At 44.5% G+C, this 16,459-nt stretch overlaps 1 protein-coding gene across 4 annotated transcripts in view; it reads right to left on the bottom strand.

The window, feature by feature from the left end:
* Nucleotides 1–9,450, bottom strand: part of LOC123999934 (P2X purinoceptor 1-like) — a 53,758-nt gene extending 44,308 nt beyond the window's left edge. For 2 of the 4 annotated variants that reach the window (XR_006832516.1, XM_046305977.1), the window contains exon 1: nucleotides 8,936–9,446. Coding sequence is in view for 3 of the 4 variants with exons in the window: in XM_046305977.1 (XP_046161933.1) it covers nucleotides 8,936–9,123 (188 nt within the window). In the remaining variant the exon portion in view is untranslated. Of the gene's footprint in view, nucleotides 1–8,935 lie in introns of all 4 variants that reach the window. The other 2 variants (XM_046305976.1, XM_046305978.1) reach the window with 2 other exon arrangements.
* Between the last annotated feature and the right edge of the window lie 7,009 nt (nucleotides 9,451–16,459).

The raw sequence follows: 16,459 nt of genomic DNA, 5'->3' as shown, positions 1-16,459 counted from the left end.
TACGCAAGAATCACTCAGAGAGCCCTCTGCTGGCCACTTACGCAATGTAGTCGTTTACGCTCATTCTTCAACATAAAGGCATGAAACTACTTCACAATGCTGTAGACACCTTAGGGAATACGTAGAAAAATGAATCTGGTTGACATCCCTTTCAGTGGCCAATAGGAGTGCATAGGAACACAACAGTTTCAAAACATGAGTCACTTCCTGATTGGATTTTTCTTAGGCTTTCGCCTGCAAAATCAGTTCTGTTATACTCACAGACAATATTTTGACAGTTTTGGAAACTTTAGAGTGTTTTCTATCCTAAGATGTCAATTATATGCATATTCCAGCATCTGGTCCTGAGAAATAGGCGGTTTACTTTGGGAACGATATTTTTCCAAAAATAAAAATAGTGCCCCCTAGTTTCAAGAGGATATAAATAAAGGTGAAATAAAAAATAAAAAAATGTAAAACAGTGCGTATGTTATGATGTGTGTATATGCATGTGTCTGTGCCTATGTTTGTGTAGCTTCATAGTCCCCGCTGTTCAATAAGGTGTATTTTTATCAATTTTTTAAATCTGATTCTACTTCTTGCATCAGTTACCTGATGTGGAATAGAGTTCCATGAAGTCATGGCTCTATGTAGTACTGTGCAACCTCCCATAGTCGGTTCTGGACTTGGGAACTGTGAAGATACCTCTGGTGGCATGTATTGTGGGGTATACATGGGTGTCTGAGCTGTGTGCTAGTTGTTTAAACAGACAGCTCGGTGCTTTCAACATGTCAATACCTCTCACAAGTAGCGATGAAGTCAATCTCTCCTCCACTTTGAGCCAGGAGAGTTTGACATGCATATTATTCACGTTTGCTCTCTGTGTACATCCAAGGGCCAGCCGTGCTGCCCTGTTCTGAGCAAATTGCAATTTTCCTAAGTCCCTCTTTGTGCCACCTGACCACACGACTGAAAAGTAGTCCAGGTGCGACAAAACTAAAGCATGTAGGACCTGCCTTGTTGATAGTGTTGTTAAGAAGATGAAGCAGCACTTTATTATGGACAGACTTCTCCCTATCTTATCTACTGTAGCAATATGTTTTGACCACGACAGTTTACAATCCAGGGTGACTCCAAGCAGTTTAGTCACCTCAAATTGCTCAGTTTCCACATTTTGTTTTTTGAAGTTTTAGTTAAGGTTTAGGGTTTATTGAATGATTTGTCCCAAATACAATGCTTTTAGTTTAAAAAAATATATATTTAGGAATAACTTATTCCTTGCCACCCATTCTGAAACTAATTGCAGCTCTTTGTTAAGTGTTGCAGTCATTTCAGTCGCTGTAGTAGCTGACTTGTAATAGTGTTGAGTCATTTGCATACATAGACACAATGGCTTTACTCAAAGCGTGTCATGTCATTAGTAAATATTTTAAAAAGTAAGAGGCCTAGACAGCTGCCATGGGGAATTCCTGATTCTACCTGGATTATGTTGGAGAGGCTTCCATTAAAGAACACCATCTGTGTGCTGTTAGTCAGGTAACTCTTCATCCACAATCATAGATGGCGCCGGAGGAGATGGCCTCCGTTTTACAGTCTCCGAAACAATTGTGCTATTATATGTCTTTTTTCGCAATATTTGTAAATGATTTTGTACATAATGTTTCTGCAACCGTATGTTACAGCAGAAAAGAGCTTCTGGATATCAGGACAGCAATCACTCACCTCGGATTAGACGAAGATTTCTTCAACAACAACAACAGCAGCAAGCAGGACTCACACGATATTCTCCAAACAACCCACAGGGCAGACATTCCAATTATTCGCAAAAGGAAGCGAGGCAGAGGACGAAGAGCCGGATGCCTCGTCTGGACCCGCAGAAAACAACTAGGAAAGCTGCCGTTACCATCAATATTACTCGCCAACGTGCAATCATTGGACAATAAGATCATGAATATCCTACCAACGGGACATTTAAAAAATGTAATATCCTATGCCTCGTGGAATCGTGGCTGAATGACGACATGGTTATTTAGCTAGCGGGATACACGCTGCACCGGCAGGATAGAACAGCACACAGACGAGGGAGGGGCGGTCTGTGCATATTTGTAAACAACAGCTGGTGCACGAAATCTAAGGAAGTCTCTAGATTTTGCTTGCCTGAAGTTGAGTATATTGTGATAAACTGCGGGCCACACTACTTGCCTAGGGAGTTCTCAGCTATACTTTTCGTGGCTGTTAATTTACCACCACAGACAGATGCTGGCACTAAGACCGCACTCAGTCAGCTGTATAAGGAAATAAGTAAACAGGAAACCACTCACCCAGAGGCGGCGCTCCTAGTGGCCGGTGACTTTAATGCAGGGAAACTTAAATCAGTTCTACCAAATCTCTATCAACATGTTAAATGTGCAACCAGAGGAAAACAAATTATAGATCACCTGTACTCCACACAGAGACACGTACAAAGCTCTCCCTCGCCCTCCATTTGGTAAATCCGACCACAGCTCTATCCTCGGAAGCACCAGTGACTCGGTCTATAAAAAAATGGTCAGATGAAGCAGATGCTAAACTACAGGACTGCTTTGCTATCACAGACTGGAACAAGTTATGGGATTCTTCTGATGACATTGAGGAATACACTACATCAGTCACTGGCTTTATCAATAAGTGCATTGAGGATGTCGTCCCCACAGTGTCTGTACGTACATACCCCAACCAGAAGCCATGGATTACAGGCAACATTCGCACTGAGCTAAAGGGTAGAGCTGCCACTTTCAAGGTGCTGGACCCGGATGCTTACAAGAAATCCCGCTATGCCCTGCGACAAAGCATCAAACAGGCATTGCATGAATACAGGGCTAAGATTGAATCATACTACACCGGCTCAGACGCTCGTCGGATGTGGCAGGGCTTGCAAACTATTACAGACTACAAAGAGAAGCACAGTGACACGAAGCACAGTGACACGAGCCTACCAGACGAGCTAAATCACTTCTATGGTCGCTTCGAGGCAAGCAACACTGAGGCATGCATGAGAGCATCAGCTGTTCCAGACGACTGTGTGATCACGCTCTCCGTAGTCGACGTGAGTAAGACCTTTAAACAGGTCAACATACACAAGGCTGCGGGGCCAGACGGATTACCAGGACGTGTGCTCCGGGCATGTGCTGACCAACTGGCAGGAGTCTTCACTGACATTTTCAACATGTCCCTGATTGAGTCTGTAATACCAACATACTTCAAGCAGACCACCATAGTCCCTGTGCCCAAGAACACAAAGGCAACCTGCCTAAATGACTAAAGACCTGTAGCACTCACATCCTTAGCAATGAAGTGCTTAGAAAGGCTTGTAATGGCTCACATCAACACCATTATCCCAGAAACCCTAGACCCACTCCAATTTGCATACCACCCAAACAGATCCACAGATGATGCAATCTCTATTGCACTCCACACTGCCCTTTCCCACCTGGACAAAGGGGACACCAATGTGAGAATGCTGTTCATTGACTACAGCTCAGCATTCAACACCATAATACCCTTAAAGCTCATCACCAAGCTAAGGATCCTGGGACTAAACACCTACCTCTGCAACTGGATCCTGGTGCTCAGTCCCCTCCTGTACTCCCTGTTCACCCATGACTGCATGGCCAGGCACGACTCCAAAACCATCATTAACGAAGAGACAACCTTTAGGGAGGAGGTCAGAGACCTGGCCAGGTGGTGCCATAATAACAACCTATCCCTCAATGTAACCAAGAATAAGGAGATGATTGTGGACTACAGGAAAAGGAGCACCGAGCACGTCCCCATTCTCGTCGACGGGGCTGTAGTGGAGCAGGTTGAGAGCTTCAAATTCCTTGGTATCCACATCAACAACAAACTAGATTGGTCCAAACACACCAAGACAGTCGTGAAGAGGGCACGACAAAGCCTATTCCCCCTCAAGAAACTTGTGTGTGTGTGTGTGTGTGTGTGTGTGTGTGTGTGTGTGTGTGTGTGTGTGTGTGTGTGTGCGTGCGTGCGTGCGTGCGTGCGAGCGTGCGTGCGTGCGTGCGTGCGTGTGTGGGAGCACTGAGCACGAAACTAAAAAGATTTGGCATATGGGTCCTGAGATCCTCAAAAGGTTCTACAGCTGCAACATCGAGAGCATCCTGACCGGTTGCATCACTGCCTGGTACGGCAATTGCTTGTCCTCTGACCGCAAGGCACTTCAGAGGGTAGTGCGTACAGCCAAGTATATCACTGGGGCAAAGCTGCCTGCCATCCAGGACCTCTACACAGAGGCCAGGACCTCTACAGGTGGTGTCAGAGGAAGGCCCTAAAAATTGTCAAAGACCCCAGCCACCCCAGTCATAGACTGTTCTCTCTACTACCAGATGGCAAGCGGTACCGGAATGCAAAGTCTAGGACTTCTCAACAGTTTTTACCCCAAAGCCATAAGACTCCTGAACAGGTAACCAATGGTTCCCCGGACTATTTGCATTGCCCCCCCCCCGTAAACCCTCTTTTACGCTGCTGCTACTCTCTGTTTATCTTATATGCTTAGTCACTTTAACTATACATTGATGTACATACTACCTAAATTGGCCCGACTAACCAGTGCTCCCACACATTGGCTAACTGGGCTATCTGCATTGTGTCCCACCACCCGCCAACCCCTCTTTTTACGCTTCTGCTCCTCTCTGTTCATCATATATGCACAGTCATGTTAACGATACCTACATGTACATACTACCTCAATAAGCCTGACTAACAGGTGTCTGTATATAGCCTTGCTACCCTTTTTTCAAATGTCCTTCTACTGTTGTTTTATTTAGAACCTTCTGAGGATCTCAGGACCCATGCCAAATCTTTTTAGTTTCGTGCTCAGTGCTCCTACACACACACACACACACACACACACACACACACACACACACACACACACACACACACACACACACACACACACACACACACACACACACACACACACACACACACACACACACACACACACACACACACACATTTTTTTGGGGGGGGCACCATTGGTTAGAGCCTGTAAGTAAACATTTCACTGTAAGGTTTACACCTGTTGAATTCGGCGCACGTGACAAATAAACGTTGATTTGATTTGAACAGGGGGTGTAAATCCATAACACATACTTTTTACCAGCAGCAGACTATGATCGATAATGTAAAACGAGGGAGGTCCTGTATAAACACAAACTCACTTCCTTGACAACTTCCTTCAAAACAGCTCTGCTCTGTTCGCAATAAATGCTTTATGGCCACTACAGACGTCAAATTGACCCTCCACAATACCTAAAATAATAATTACAACATAAAGTGGATAGCAGAGAACATGCCTAACGTTTACCCTCACTCTTAGGACAGAGCAGATCCTTTAGATTTGTGGTTTTAGAAACTGTTCTTCGTTTTGTAAGCATTAGCCTACATGGCAAAGTAGCCAGCGTGTGGATGCACATTCTGCCCGCTGCCAAGGTCAATGCATGAATCGATCATCTTATTTGCGGTCCGAGGAAAAATTACCTTAAATAAACTTGTTTCATGCACTTCTACACAATTTTACATGAATGGAGATGAGCAGAATCGTTTAGTACCACAACAGAACATGAATTCGAGAAAAATCAGTTTGTTTTTAACACAGTAGCTGCATATCATTAGATATGCACTTGTAGAACTAGCGGAAACTATCATTTTCTAATTTATTCTATTTTATTCAATGATATTGTTGTTACAAAATAGATTTTTGTTGACTGTGATTAGGGCATGGGAATATAAGAGCATCTGCTAGGCTAAATTAACAAACTAGGCATGCAAAGCTCACTGCATGATCCTCAAACCAAAGACTGGCCAAACTCATATTTCTAAAAGTGATTTAAAAAGGTACTGTAGAATGACTGTATAGCCTAATAAGGTATTTTTTGTTTAATTATTATTTAAGTAAGGGATAAATGCCTTGGAAATAATGGACAACGCAATAATGACTTTTCCTTTTTGTCTATCTATTGTAGGCAGGCCTGCATTCTTTTATCCATGCTTTGGAGGTGTGTAAATCCCCCCTCTATGATGTAGGCTACATGTGTCCATGCCCATCAGGAAATTACATGAGAATCGTGGTGAATACCGGTTAACATTGTATTTAGAAGTTATTTTCCTGTAATAATTACTTGTTTGCCATTTCCCATTTTTAAAACCAAAATCCCTCCATAGGCTACCCTTACCTTAGGCCTAATTTAATGAAGGCTGGTTCAACACCAACGTGTCGAGCCTATTATATCCTAGTGATTTTTTGTTGTTGTTGAAAAAAATGAACAGTTGGATGGGGAGCGTTGCTGCACAGTAATTTCCAGGTTTCTCCAGGAATGTTTGATCAGGTTCAAATTCGGGCTCTGGCTGGGCCACTCAAGGACATTCAGAGACTTGTCCCGAAGCACCCTGCATTGTCTTGGCTGTGTGCTTATGGTCGTTGTGCTGTTGGAAGGTGAACCTTTGTCTCAGTATGAGGTCCTGAGCACTCTGGAGCAGGTTTTCATCAAGGATCTCTCTGTACTTTGCTCCGTTAATCTTTGTCTCATTCCTGACTAGTCTCCCAGTCCCTGCTGCCGAAAAATGTTTTGGTACGCTTACCCAGATCTGTGCCTCGACACAATCTTGTCTCGTAGCTCTACGGACAATTCCTTCGTCCTCAGTGCTTCGATTTTGCTCTGACATGCGCTGTCAAATGTGGGACCTTATATAGACAGGTGTTTGCCTTTCCAAATCATGTCCAATCAATTGAATATACCACAGGTGGACTCCAATCAAGTTGCAGAAACATCTCAAGGATGATCAATGGAAACAGGATGCACCGGAGCTCAATTTCGAGTCTCAAAGCAAAGGGTCTGAATACTTACGTAAATAAGTTTTCACTTTGTCATTATGGAGTATTGTGTGTAGATTGCTGAGATAAATTTTAGAATACGGCTGTAACGTGACAAAATGTGGAAAAAGTCAAGGGGTATGATTTTTTTCCGAAGGGAAAAGTATAACGGTGAGTGGATATTCTCCCTTTCTCTTTATATTGGATATTTGTGAAAAGTTTGGATGTGCTTAGTCTGCCTTGTTTTAATACCCTATTATATGCCCATAGGGATCAATGATGGTGTCAGTAAGTCTATTTAGACATAGCCGATTTAAAACAAGTTGTTGTTTTGTTTTGTTTAGAATTTGAGAATGATTTCTTCTGTTTTTAGGCCTTATCAATAATTCATTTTATCTTGCTTATTGACACCGTTTGGCATGTCCATGCTCAGCCATAATTCAATATACAGTAGGGCGAGCCCCTATATCAGTGAGAATGCTATGTAGGCTATATATTTCTACATTGAAGCCAAGCAATTATTTAGAACAATGTTGACTGCAAACAGGTTCAAGTTAACATATTTTGCAAAGATGGGATGGGTCTACATTTTGTTATTTCATGTCTGTAAGCTGTTGAACAAACTATAACGGGAATAACATTTGAATTGGAGTTGTATCCATGGCAATACATACATTAAATATCATAAATACACAAAGTGAAGCAACCACATATTGGCCAGTGAGGGGCTAAGCCTCGACACACCCACAACTGGTTTAGTCATTAAAACCCAGCCCTTTCACACCACCACCAGCAAGCACTTGTAAAGATCATTTTTAAATGTGAAGATTGCAAGAAAAATTCTTGACACATCCCTGAACCTATAGTGCCACCGCCAGCGCTTATATTTACGATTGTGTTAGGTTTGTTAATCGATTACAAATTACATGACCCTCCCTGGGCTAAATAAAAAAAATACTCAACCCTCCCCCAGACTGAAATTGAAAAAAACATGACCCTCCCCCATTTTCCTCCGGGTAACAATTGTGTCAATTTCAGCCACTCCCTGACCTCCAAACGTTTATCCAAGTTGGATCATCTTTGGAGGATGACAGCAGTCGCAACATTGGAAGACATAGCGTGGACTGTAGCCTACGAACACCTATTCCTGCTCTTTTTCTGTAATCCATCAAACTCATTAGGTGTGTCTTCGTAGTGGTCTCTGACTTGTGGTCAGACTCGCTCAGGCGGAACAAACTTTTTTTCAATGCTGATTTGAATGTCAGTGAGAAAACAGAAAGGTGTCAATTAATTTTTTCGCAAACATGCTTTCTGAAATGTAAAGTAATGCTAGAAGTAATCTGATTACATTTTTTTTGCTAGCAATGTAACAGATTAGAATATAAAAAAATGGTAATGGACATGCAATGGACATGTAATCCGTTACTCCACCAACCCTGGTCATTAAACTCATTGGACTCATCACCCTAAATATCAAACCTGAATTAGCCCAGATGTCACTAGATCCATCCACAAGAAAGTTCCATATATACATCCCTCCTGTATGCCAAAAAATAGTTATATTTGCATTATGAAATCGTCACCCTTAAATATAAAGGTTTTGTATCATTTCAGCCAGTAGTTCCAGTAGTTTTGAAAGTAGCGCTCACAAGCAAAAACTGTCCCCGACAATTGTGCACAATTGTGTGCTATATCATCCATTTTGTATATGTTATGTATACATTTTTGCTTTGCGATTTGTACTATATGTTACGAATTTGTCAGTGCTCAAGATCCCAGACAGCATCTTTAAATATCACTTTCTAATTTGGTCAGATATCTCATGATATCTGTAGCATTTTACTTTGTAGTGTTTTACATTGTAAAGATCTCCACTACACATATTTTGACATTTCAACAAACAAGCCATTGAATGTCAATAATGAAAGCTGGGTCATGCATTTTGCAGTCGAGAAATGACTCAGTCTTGCTGAAACTTGCAACAGACAAGCTCACACACTAACTCACATGCTCACCACGCTCCACACCAAGTCTGCACGCCTGTAGAGTCCCGGTAAATAACAGAATCCTTTAAAAGAGTCTTACCCGATGATGTAAGCCAGGACCCCCAGCTGAATCAATCGGCACACGACCCCCACTCTCCTGTTCCGCACCAGCACCTGGCGGGGGGTCTCATACTTGAAGAAGAAGTCAGAGAGGGCATTGGTGATGTAGCTGTTCATCTTGCTGCTCCGTGAGAGACAGGAGGGTCTCTCCATCACGCTGGCATGCATACACCCTGACCCTGCCTCTCTCTCTCTGTCTCTCACACCTTTTCTCTATTACCTATTTGTCTTCTTCAGTCTCACTTACCCAACAGCTGACATGTTTCAGTAGCTGTGTTAGACTTCCTCCTCTCTCTCTCACGCTCTCTTTCTTTCTCCCTCTCTGACTCTCCTCACAGTCAAGTTTCTTCCTGTCACCCTTACCTCTCAAACACACCCTCTCATTCCCTCTCTTTCGCTCTCTACTCTACTTCCTCTTTCTCTCTCCTTCCCGCTCTCCAAAACAAACAAATACTATATCATCTTGCTGTAAACCAAGGTTTTACTGTTCTACAGTCAAAAAACTACTTCTTCACTTAGCTACTGATCAGATCATTCGACATCTGTCACAGACATAATACACATTACATCCTTCTCACACCATGCAATCATTTCCCCCTGACACTGTCTTCCTGTGTGGTGCACAGAGATAGCACGGACATATGCTTGACCTAAACTTAGGCTACAAAAACAGTTCCCTATACATGTATAATGCATGTGGGTGTTTTGTTTAAAATATTTTGTTTTATTCACGCAATTCAGAGTTCTATTGTATTCTGCCATGTGAATGAAGTAGATGAACTTGGACTTCATGTTGCCAGCTTCTTTCGCTTTCCAATACAGATGTTTCATATAGTATTGTGTTTATTTTTGGTAGGGGTAGCCTACACAAGGTATGAGGAATGGACAAATATTACTTAATAAATAACAGATTGAATAAAATGCAATTAGATTGTATTAATAAATACTACGTTCTGTTAATCTGTTTGATTAACACATAACCATTAAAGTAATATAATTCAGTTACTTGTATGTTGCTTAGGGATGAGTTCAACACAACAACGCACCACGAGGGTGTTACTCATTTGAATTTTAAAAAGGGGGCCTCCCGGGTCCCGCAGTGGTCTAGGGCACTGCATCGCAGCACTAGCTGTGCCACCAGAGACTCTGGGTTCGCTCCCAGGCTCTGTCGCAGCTGTCCGCGACCAGGAGGTCCGTGGGGCGACGCACAATTGGCCTAGCGTCGTCAAGGTAAGGGATGGTCTGGCCGGTAGGGATATCCTTGTCTCATCGCACACCAGCGACTCCTGTGGCAGGCCGGGCGCAGTGCACGCTAACCAAGGTCGCCAGGCGCACGGTGTTTCCTCCCGACACATTGGTGCGGCTGGCTTCCAGGTTGAATGGCGCTGTGTTAAGAAGCAGTGCGGCTTGGTTGGGTTGTGTTTCGGAGGACGGCATGGCTTTTGACCTTCGTCTCTCCAGAGCCCGTACGGGAGTTGTAGCGATGAGACAAGATAGTAATTACTAACAATTGGATACCACGAAATGGAAAACAGAAAATATCTCTGCACACTCCCAGTCAAAATTGCAGTTTGTATTTTTGCATTTTGCCTCCAACACCTTCACAAATCGGTTTTGCGTGTGCGGTATATTCTGCCTATTATCATGCTATTTTGAATTCAACTAGAATTTCAGAACTCATTTCTATGTCCAGCAATGGAAAGTATCTCTTACAGTACATTAGTTATCTATCCCAAATGTTTGAATAGCAAATAAGCAAGCATTTAAAACTTCAAAACCACACATTTGCATAGTCACTTTAATAACTCTACAAACATGTACATAATTACCTTGACACCGGTGCCCCCCGTACATTGACACGTTGACTCTGTACCGGTACCCCCTGTACATAGCTCCACTATTGTTATTTACTACTGCTCTTTCATTATTTCTTATTCTTATCTCTTACTTTTGGGGGGATTTTCTTAAAACAGCATTTTTGTTTAAGGGCTTGTAAATAAGCATTTCACTGTAAAGTCTACACTTGTTGTATTCGACATGTGACAAATACAATTTGCTTTGATTTGACATTTAGCCCTGTTTTTCTGTGGTTGGTTTAGGTACCATATTTAGCTAGTGCTCTGATCTCCCTATGGTCTTCCATCAGATCGTGTCACTCCTACGCGACACTCGTCGTGCTATCTGACGTGAGACAAAGTTAATCTCCCATGATTTTCAAATGTGGAAGGTTATTTCCAGTCTAGGGCTGGGTCAAATACATATTAGACGCTTTCAAATACTTCAGGTGTATTGAATTTAGTTTGCAAAACAATGGAACCAATAGTGCCGATAATGCAATCTCAAATACCTGCCCCTAGGCCTATATCAAGCAGGTCTACTCACTTCCAGATAATTTATTAAACCCCAGTGTTTGCATGACATACTGTACATTGATTTGTGTAGTTCCTATAAAGATACTGATGTTATGAGTCATATCCTGGACTACAGTGTCTGTGTACTGACTACTGAGCTGTAAGCTACTGGGGAAAATAGTTCAATATATCAATGTGTTAGTTTATGACTGTGAGAGACTAGAAGTAGGCTAGGCTGGAATCATTCACATAACATTTGCAAACCATGTACAGTGTCTGCCTTTAATCTGGAAAAACATGGCTTGTAATTGGGTGAACGCTGCCTGATCCTGCTTCCACTGAATATTTAGAAAATACTGGAGAAATACTGGAGCGGGTATTCTAATACCGTGTAACAGTTTCTTTTATGTTTGTTAATAAATGTCTATTTGTATTTTTCAAAGAAATGCCTGCAATCAATATGTGCACTGGTTGAAGGATACATTTAATCATTCTTCTTTAGTTTTCTGTTACACAACTCTTTATGCTGATAAGCATCCGCTAACACAGCTAGTGAGTGAGTGACATCTCATGTCACTATTTACAAACTTTGGTATTGGTATAGATATTTCCAACTACCCATTGTAATGGCACTACTCTAAAATGACATGACGATCAATGGGTTGTCTATGTCTAGGCCAGTGCTAGTGGAGATAGTCCTCCGCGTCTGGTTGATCTTGTTGATCTTAATGTGGGCATGGCTCTACTGGACTTTAAGGTCTGGACTAAGGAAGGAGAGGTTAGATATAAGTGGACTGAATTTAATTAATTTCACATCAATCAGTCTGACAAACATGCTCACACTCTGAACTGAAATTCTGGCTTATCTCTAGCTGGTAAAGCTACAAGAGTATGGGCCACCACTTAGAGCTGGGTTCCCCTCTAGGTTTCTCCCTTCTAGAAACTTTTTCCTGGCCACTCTGCTCTTGCTTGCTTTTCTGGATCTAAGCCAGGCTACTGTAAAAAGACTATAAAAAAGGGCTTTGTGTCATGTTTGTCATTTATTATCATGTCTTGTCCCTGTGCTCCCCATTCTATTCGTTTCCCTCTGCTGGTCTTATTTGGTTCTTTCCCTCTTTCTATCCCTCTCTCTCCCCCTCCCTCTCTCACTCTCTCGCTCTCTCTTCTCTCTATCGTTCCGTTCCTGCTCCCAGCTGTTCCTATTCCCCTAATCATCATTTAGTCTTCCCACACCTGTTCCCGATCCTTTCCCCTGATTAGAGTCCCTATTTATTCCTTTGTGTTCCGTTCCTGTCCCGTCGGTTCCTTGTTTAGTATTCACCATGCTGTGATTGCGTTTCGCCCTGTCCTGTCGTGTTTTTGCTGTGATTGTGTATCGCCCTGTCCTGTCGTGTTTTTTGCCTTCATCAGATGCTGCGTGTGAGCAGGTGTCTCTGTCAACTACGGCCTGCGCCTACCCGAAGCGACCTGCAGTCTGTGGCCGCTTCTCCTGTTATTCCCCTCTACAGACTAGAGGATTTCTGTTATTCCCTGTTTGGACTTGAATAAACTCTGTTTCTGTTAAGTCGCTTTTGGGTCCTCTTTCACCTGCATGACAGAAGGAACCGACCAAGGAATGGACCCAGCGACTTCAGACGCTCGTTACACTGCCGTCGAGATCAAGGAGCCATGCTCGGCAGACACGAGCAGGAATTGTCTGCTGCTCGCCATGCCGTGGAGAACCTGGCCGCTCAGGTTTCCGACCTCTCTGGACAGTTCCAGAGTCTACGTCTCGTGCCACCTGTTACTTCCTGGCCTGCCGAGCCTCCAGAACCTAGGGTTAATAACCCACCTTGCTACTCCGGGCAGCCCACTGAGTGCCGCTCCTTTCTCACGCAGTGTGAGATTGTGTTCTCTCTCAACCCAACACATACTCTAGAGAGAGAGCTCGGGTTGCTTACGTCATTTCACTCCTTACTGGCCGGGCTCGAGAATGGGGCACAGCTATCTGGGAGGCAAGGGCTGATTGCTCTAACAAGTTCCAGAACTTTAAAGAGGAGATGATTCGGGTTTTTGACCGTTCAGTTTTTGGTGGGGAGGCTTCTAGGGCCCTGGCTTCCTTATGCCAAGGTGAACGGTCCATAACGGATTATTCTATTGAGTTTCGCACTCTTGCTGCCTCTAGTGAGTGGAACGAGCCGGCGCTGCTCGCTCGTTTTCTGGAGGGACTCCACGCAGTGGTTAAGGATGAGATTCTCTCCCGGGAGGTTCCTTCAGATGTGGACTCTTTGATTGCTCTCGCCATCCGCATAGAACGACGGGTAGATCTTCGTCACCGGGCTCGTGGAAGAGAGCTCGCATCAACGGTGTTTCCCTGCTCCGCATCGCAACCATCTCCCTCCTCTGGCTTTGAGACTGAGCCCATGCAGCTGGGAGGGATTCGCATCTCGACTAAGGAGAGGGAACGGAGGATCACCAACCGCCTGTGCCTCTATTGCGGAGTTGCTGGACATTTTGTTAATTCATGTCCAGTAAAAGCCAGAGCTCATCTGTAAGCGGAGGGCTACAGGTGAGCGCAACTACTCAAGTCTCTCCATCAAAATCCTGTACTACTTTGTCGGTCCATCTACGCTGGACCGGTTCGGGTGCTACATGTAGTGCCTTGATAGACTCTGGGGCTGAGGGTTGTTTCATGGACGAAGCATGGGTTCGGAAACATGACATTCCTTTCAGAGAGTTAGAGAAGCCTACGCCCATGTTCGCCTTAGATGGTAGTCATCTTCCCAGTATCAGATTTGAGACACTACCTTTAACCCTCACAGTATCTGGTAACCACAGTGAGACTATTTCTTTTTGATTTTCCGTTCACCGTTTACACCTGTTGTTTTGGGTCATCCCTGGCTAGTATGTCATAATCCTTCTATTAATTGGTCTAGTAATTCTATCCTATCCTGGAACGTTTCTTGTCATGTGAAGTGTTTAATGTCTGCCATCCCTCCCGTTTCTTCTGTCCCTACTTCTCAGGAGGAACCTGGCGATTTGACAGGAGTGCCGGAGGAATATCATGATCTGCGCACGGTCTTCAGTCGGTCCCGAGCCAACTCCCTTCCTCCTCACCGGTCGTATGATTGTAGTATTGATCTCCTTCCGGGGACCACTCCTCCTCGAGGTAGACTATACTCTCTGTCGGCTCCCGAACGTAAGGCTCTCGAGGATTATTTGTCTGTGTCTCTTGACGCCGGTACCATAGTGCCTTCTTCTTCTCCGGCCGGGCGGGGTTCTTTTTGTTAAGAAGAAGGACGGTACTCTGCGCCCCTGCGTGGATTATCGAGGGCTGAATGACATAACGGTTAAGAATCGTTATCCGCTTCCCCTTATGTCATCAGCCTTCGAGATTCTGCAGGGAGCCAGGTGCTTTACTAAGTTGGACCTTCGTAACGCTTACCATCTCGTGCGCATCAGAAAGGGGGACGAGTGGAAAACGGCGTTTAACACTCCGTTAGGGCATTTTGAGTACCGGGTTCTGCCGTTCGGTCTCGCCAATGCGCCAGCTGTTTTTCAGGCATTAGTTAATGATGTTCTGAGAGACATGCTGAACATTTTTGTTTTTGTCTATCTTGACGATATCCTGATTTTTTCTCCGTCACTCGAGATTCATGTTCAGCACGTTCGACGTGTTCTACAGCGCCTTTTAGAGAATTGTCTCTACGTAAAGGCTGAGAAGTGCTCTTTTCATGTCTCCTCCGTTACTTTTCTCGGTTCCGTTATTTCCGCTGAAGGCATTCAGATGGATTCCGCTAAGGTCCAAGCTGTCAGTGATTGGCCCGTTCCAAGGTCACGTGTCGAGTTGCAGCGCTTTTTAGGTTTCGCTAATTTCTATCGGCGTTTCATTCGTAATTTCGGTCAAGTTGCTGCCCCTCTCACAGCTCTTACTTCTGTCAAGACGTGTTTTAAGTGGTCCGGTTCCGCCCAGGGAGCTTTTGATCTTCTAAAAGAACGTTTTACGTCCGCTCCTATCCTCGTTACTCCTGACGTCACTAGACAATTCATTGTCGAGGTTGACGCTTCAGAGGTAGGCGTGGGAGCCATTCTATCCCAGCGCTTCCAGTCTGACGATAAGGTTCATCCTTGCGCTTATTTTTCTCATCGCCTGTCGCCATCTGAGCGCAACTATGATGTGGGTAACCGTGAACTGCTCGCCATCCGCTTAGCCCTAGGCGAATGGCGACAGTGGTTGGAGGGGGCGACCGTTCCTTTTGTCGTTGGACAGACCATAAGAACCTTGAGTACATCCGTTCTGCCAAACGACTTAATGCCCGTCAAGCTCGTTGGGCGTTGTTTTTCGCTCGTTTCGAGTTTGTGATTTCTTACCGTCCGGGTAGCAAGAACACCAAGCCTGATGCCTTATCCCGTCTGTTTAGTTCTTCTGTGGCTTCTACTGATCCCGAGGGATTCTTCCTTATGGGCGTGTTGTCGGGTTAACAGTCTGGGGAATTGAAAGACAGGTTAAGCAAGCACTCACGCACACTGCGTCGCCGCTTGTCCTAGTAACCTCCTTTTCGTTCCTGTTTCCACTCGTCTGGCTGTTCTTCAGTGGGCTCACTCTGCCAAGTTAGCTGGTCATCCCGGTGTTCGAGGCACTCTTGCGTCTATTCGCCAGCGCTTTTGGTGGCCGACTCAGGAGCGTGACACGCGCCGTTTCGTGGCTGCTTGTTCGGACTGCGCGCAGACTAAGTCGGGTAACTCTCCTCCTGCCGGTCGTCTCAGACCGCTCCCCATTCCTTCTCGACCATGGTCTCACATTGCCTTAGACTTCATTACCGGTCTGCCTTTGTCTGCGGGGAAGACTGTGATTCTGACGGTTGTCGATAGGTTCTCTAAGGCGGCACATTTCATTCCCCTCGCTAAACTTCCTTCCGCTAAGGAGACGGCACAAATCATTATTGAGAATGTATTCAGAATTCATGGCCTCCCGTTAGACGCCGTTTCAGACAGAGGCCCGCAATTCACGTCACAGTTTTGGAGGGAGTTCTGTCGTTTGATTGGTGCGTCCGTCAGTCTCTCTTCCGGGTTTCATCCCCAGTCTAACGGTCAAGCAGAGAGGGCCAATCAGACGATTGGTCGCATACTACGCAGCCTTTCTTTCAGAAACCCTGCGTCTTGGGCAGAACAGC

Source organism: Oncorhynchus gorbuscha, linkage group LG16 (assembly GCF_021184085.1).
Source record: "Oncorhynchus gorbuscha isolate QuinsamMale2020 ecotype Even-year linkage group LG16, OgorEven_v1.0, whole genome shotgun sequence".
Classification (NCBI taxonomy): domain Eukaryota; kingdom Metazoa; phylum Chordata; class Actinopteri; order Salmoniformes; family Salmonidae; genus Oncorhynchus; species Oncorhynchus gorbuscha.
This window is presented reverse-complemented; position numbering and strand designations above follow the sequence as displayed.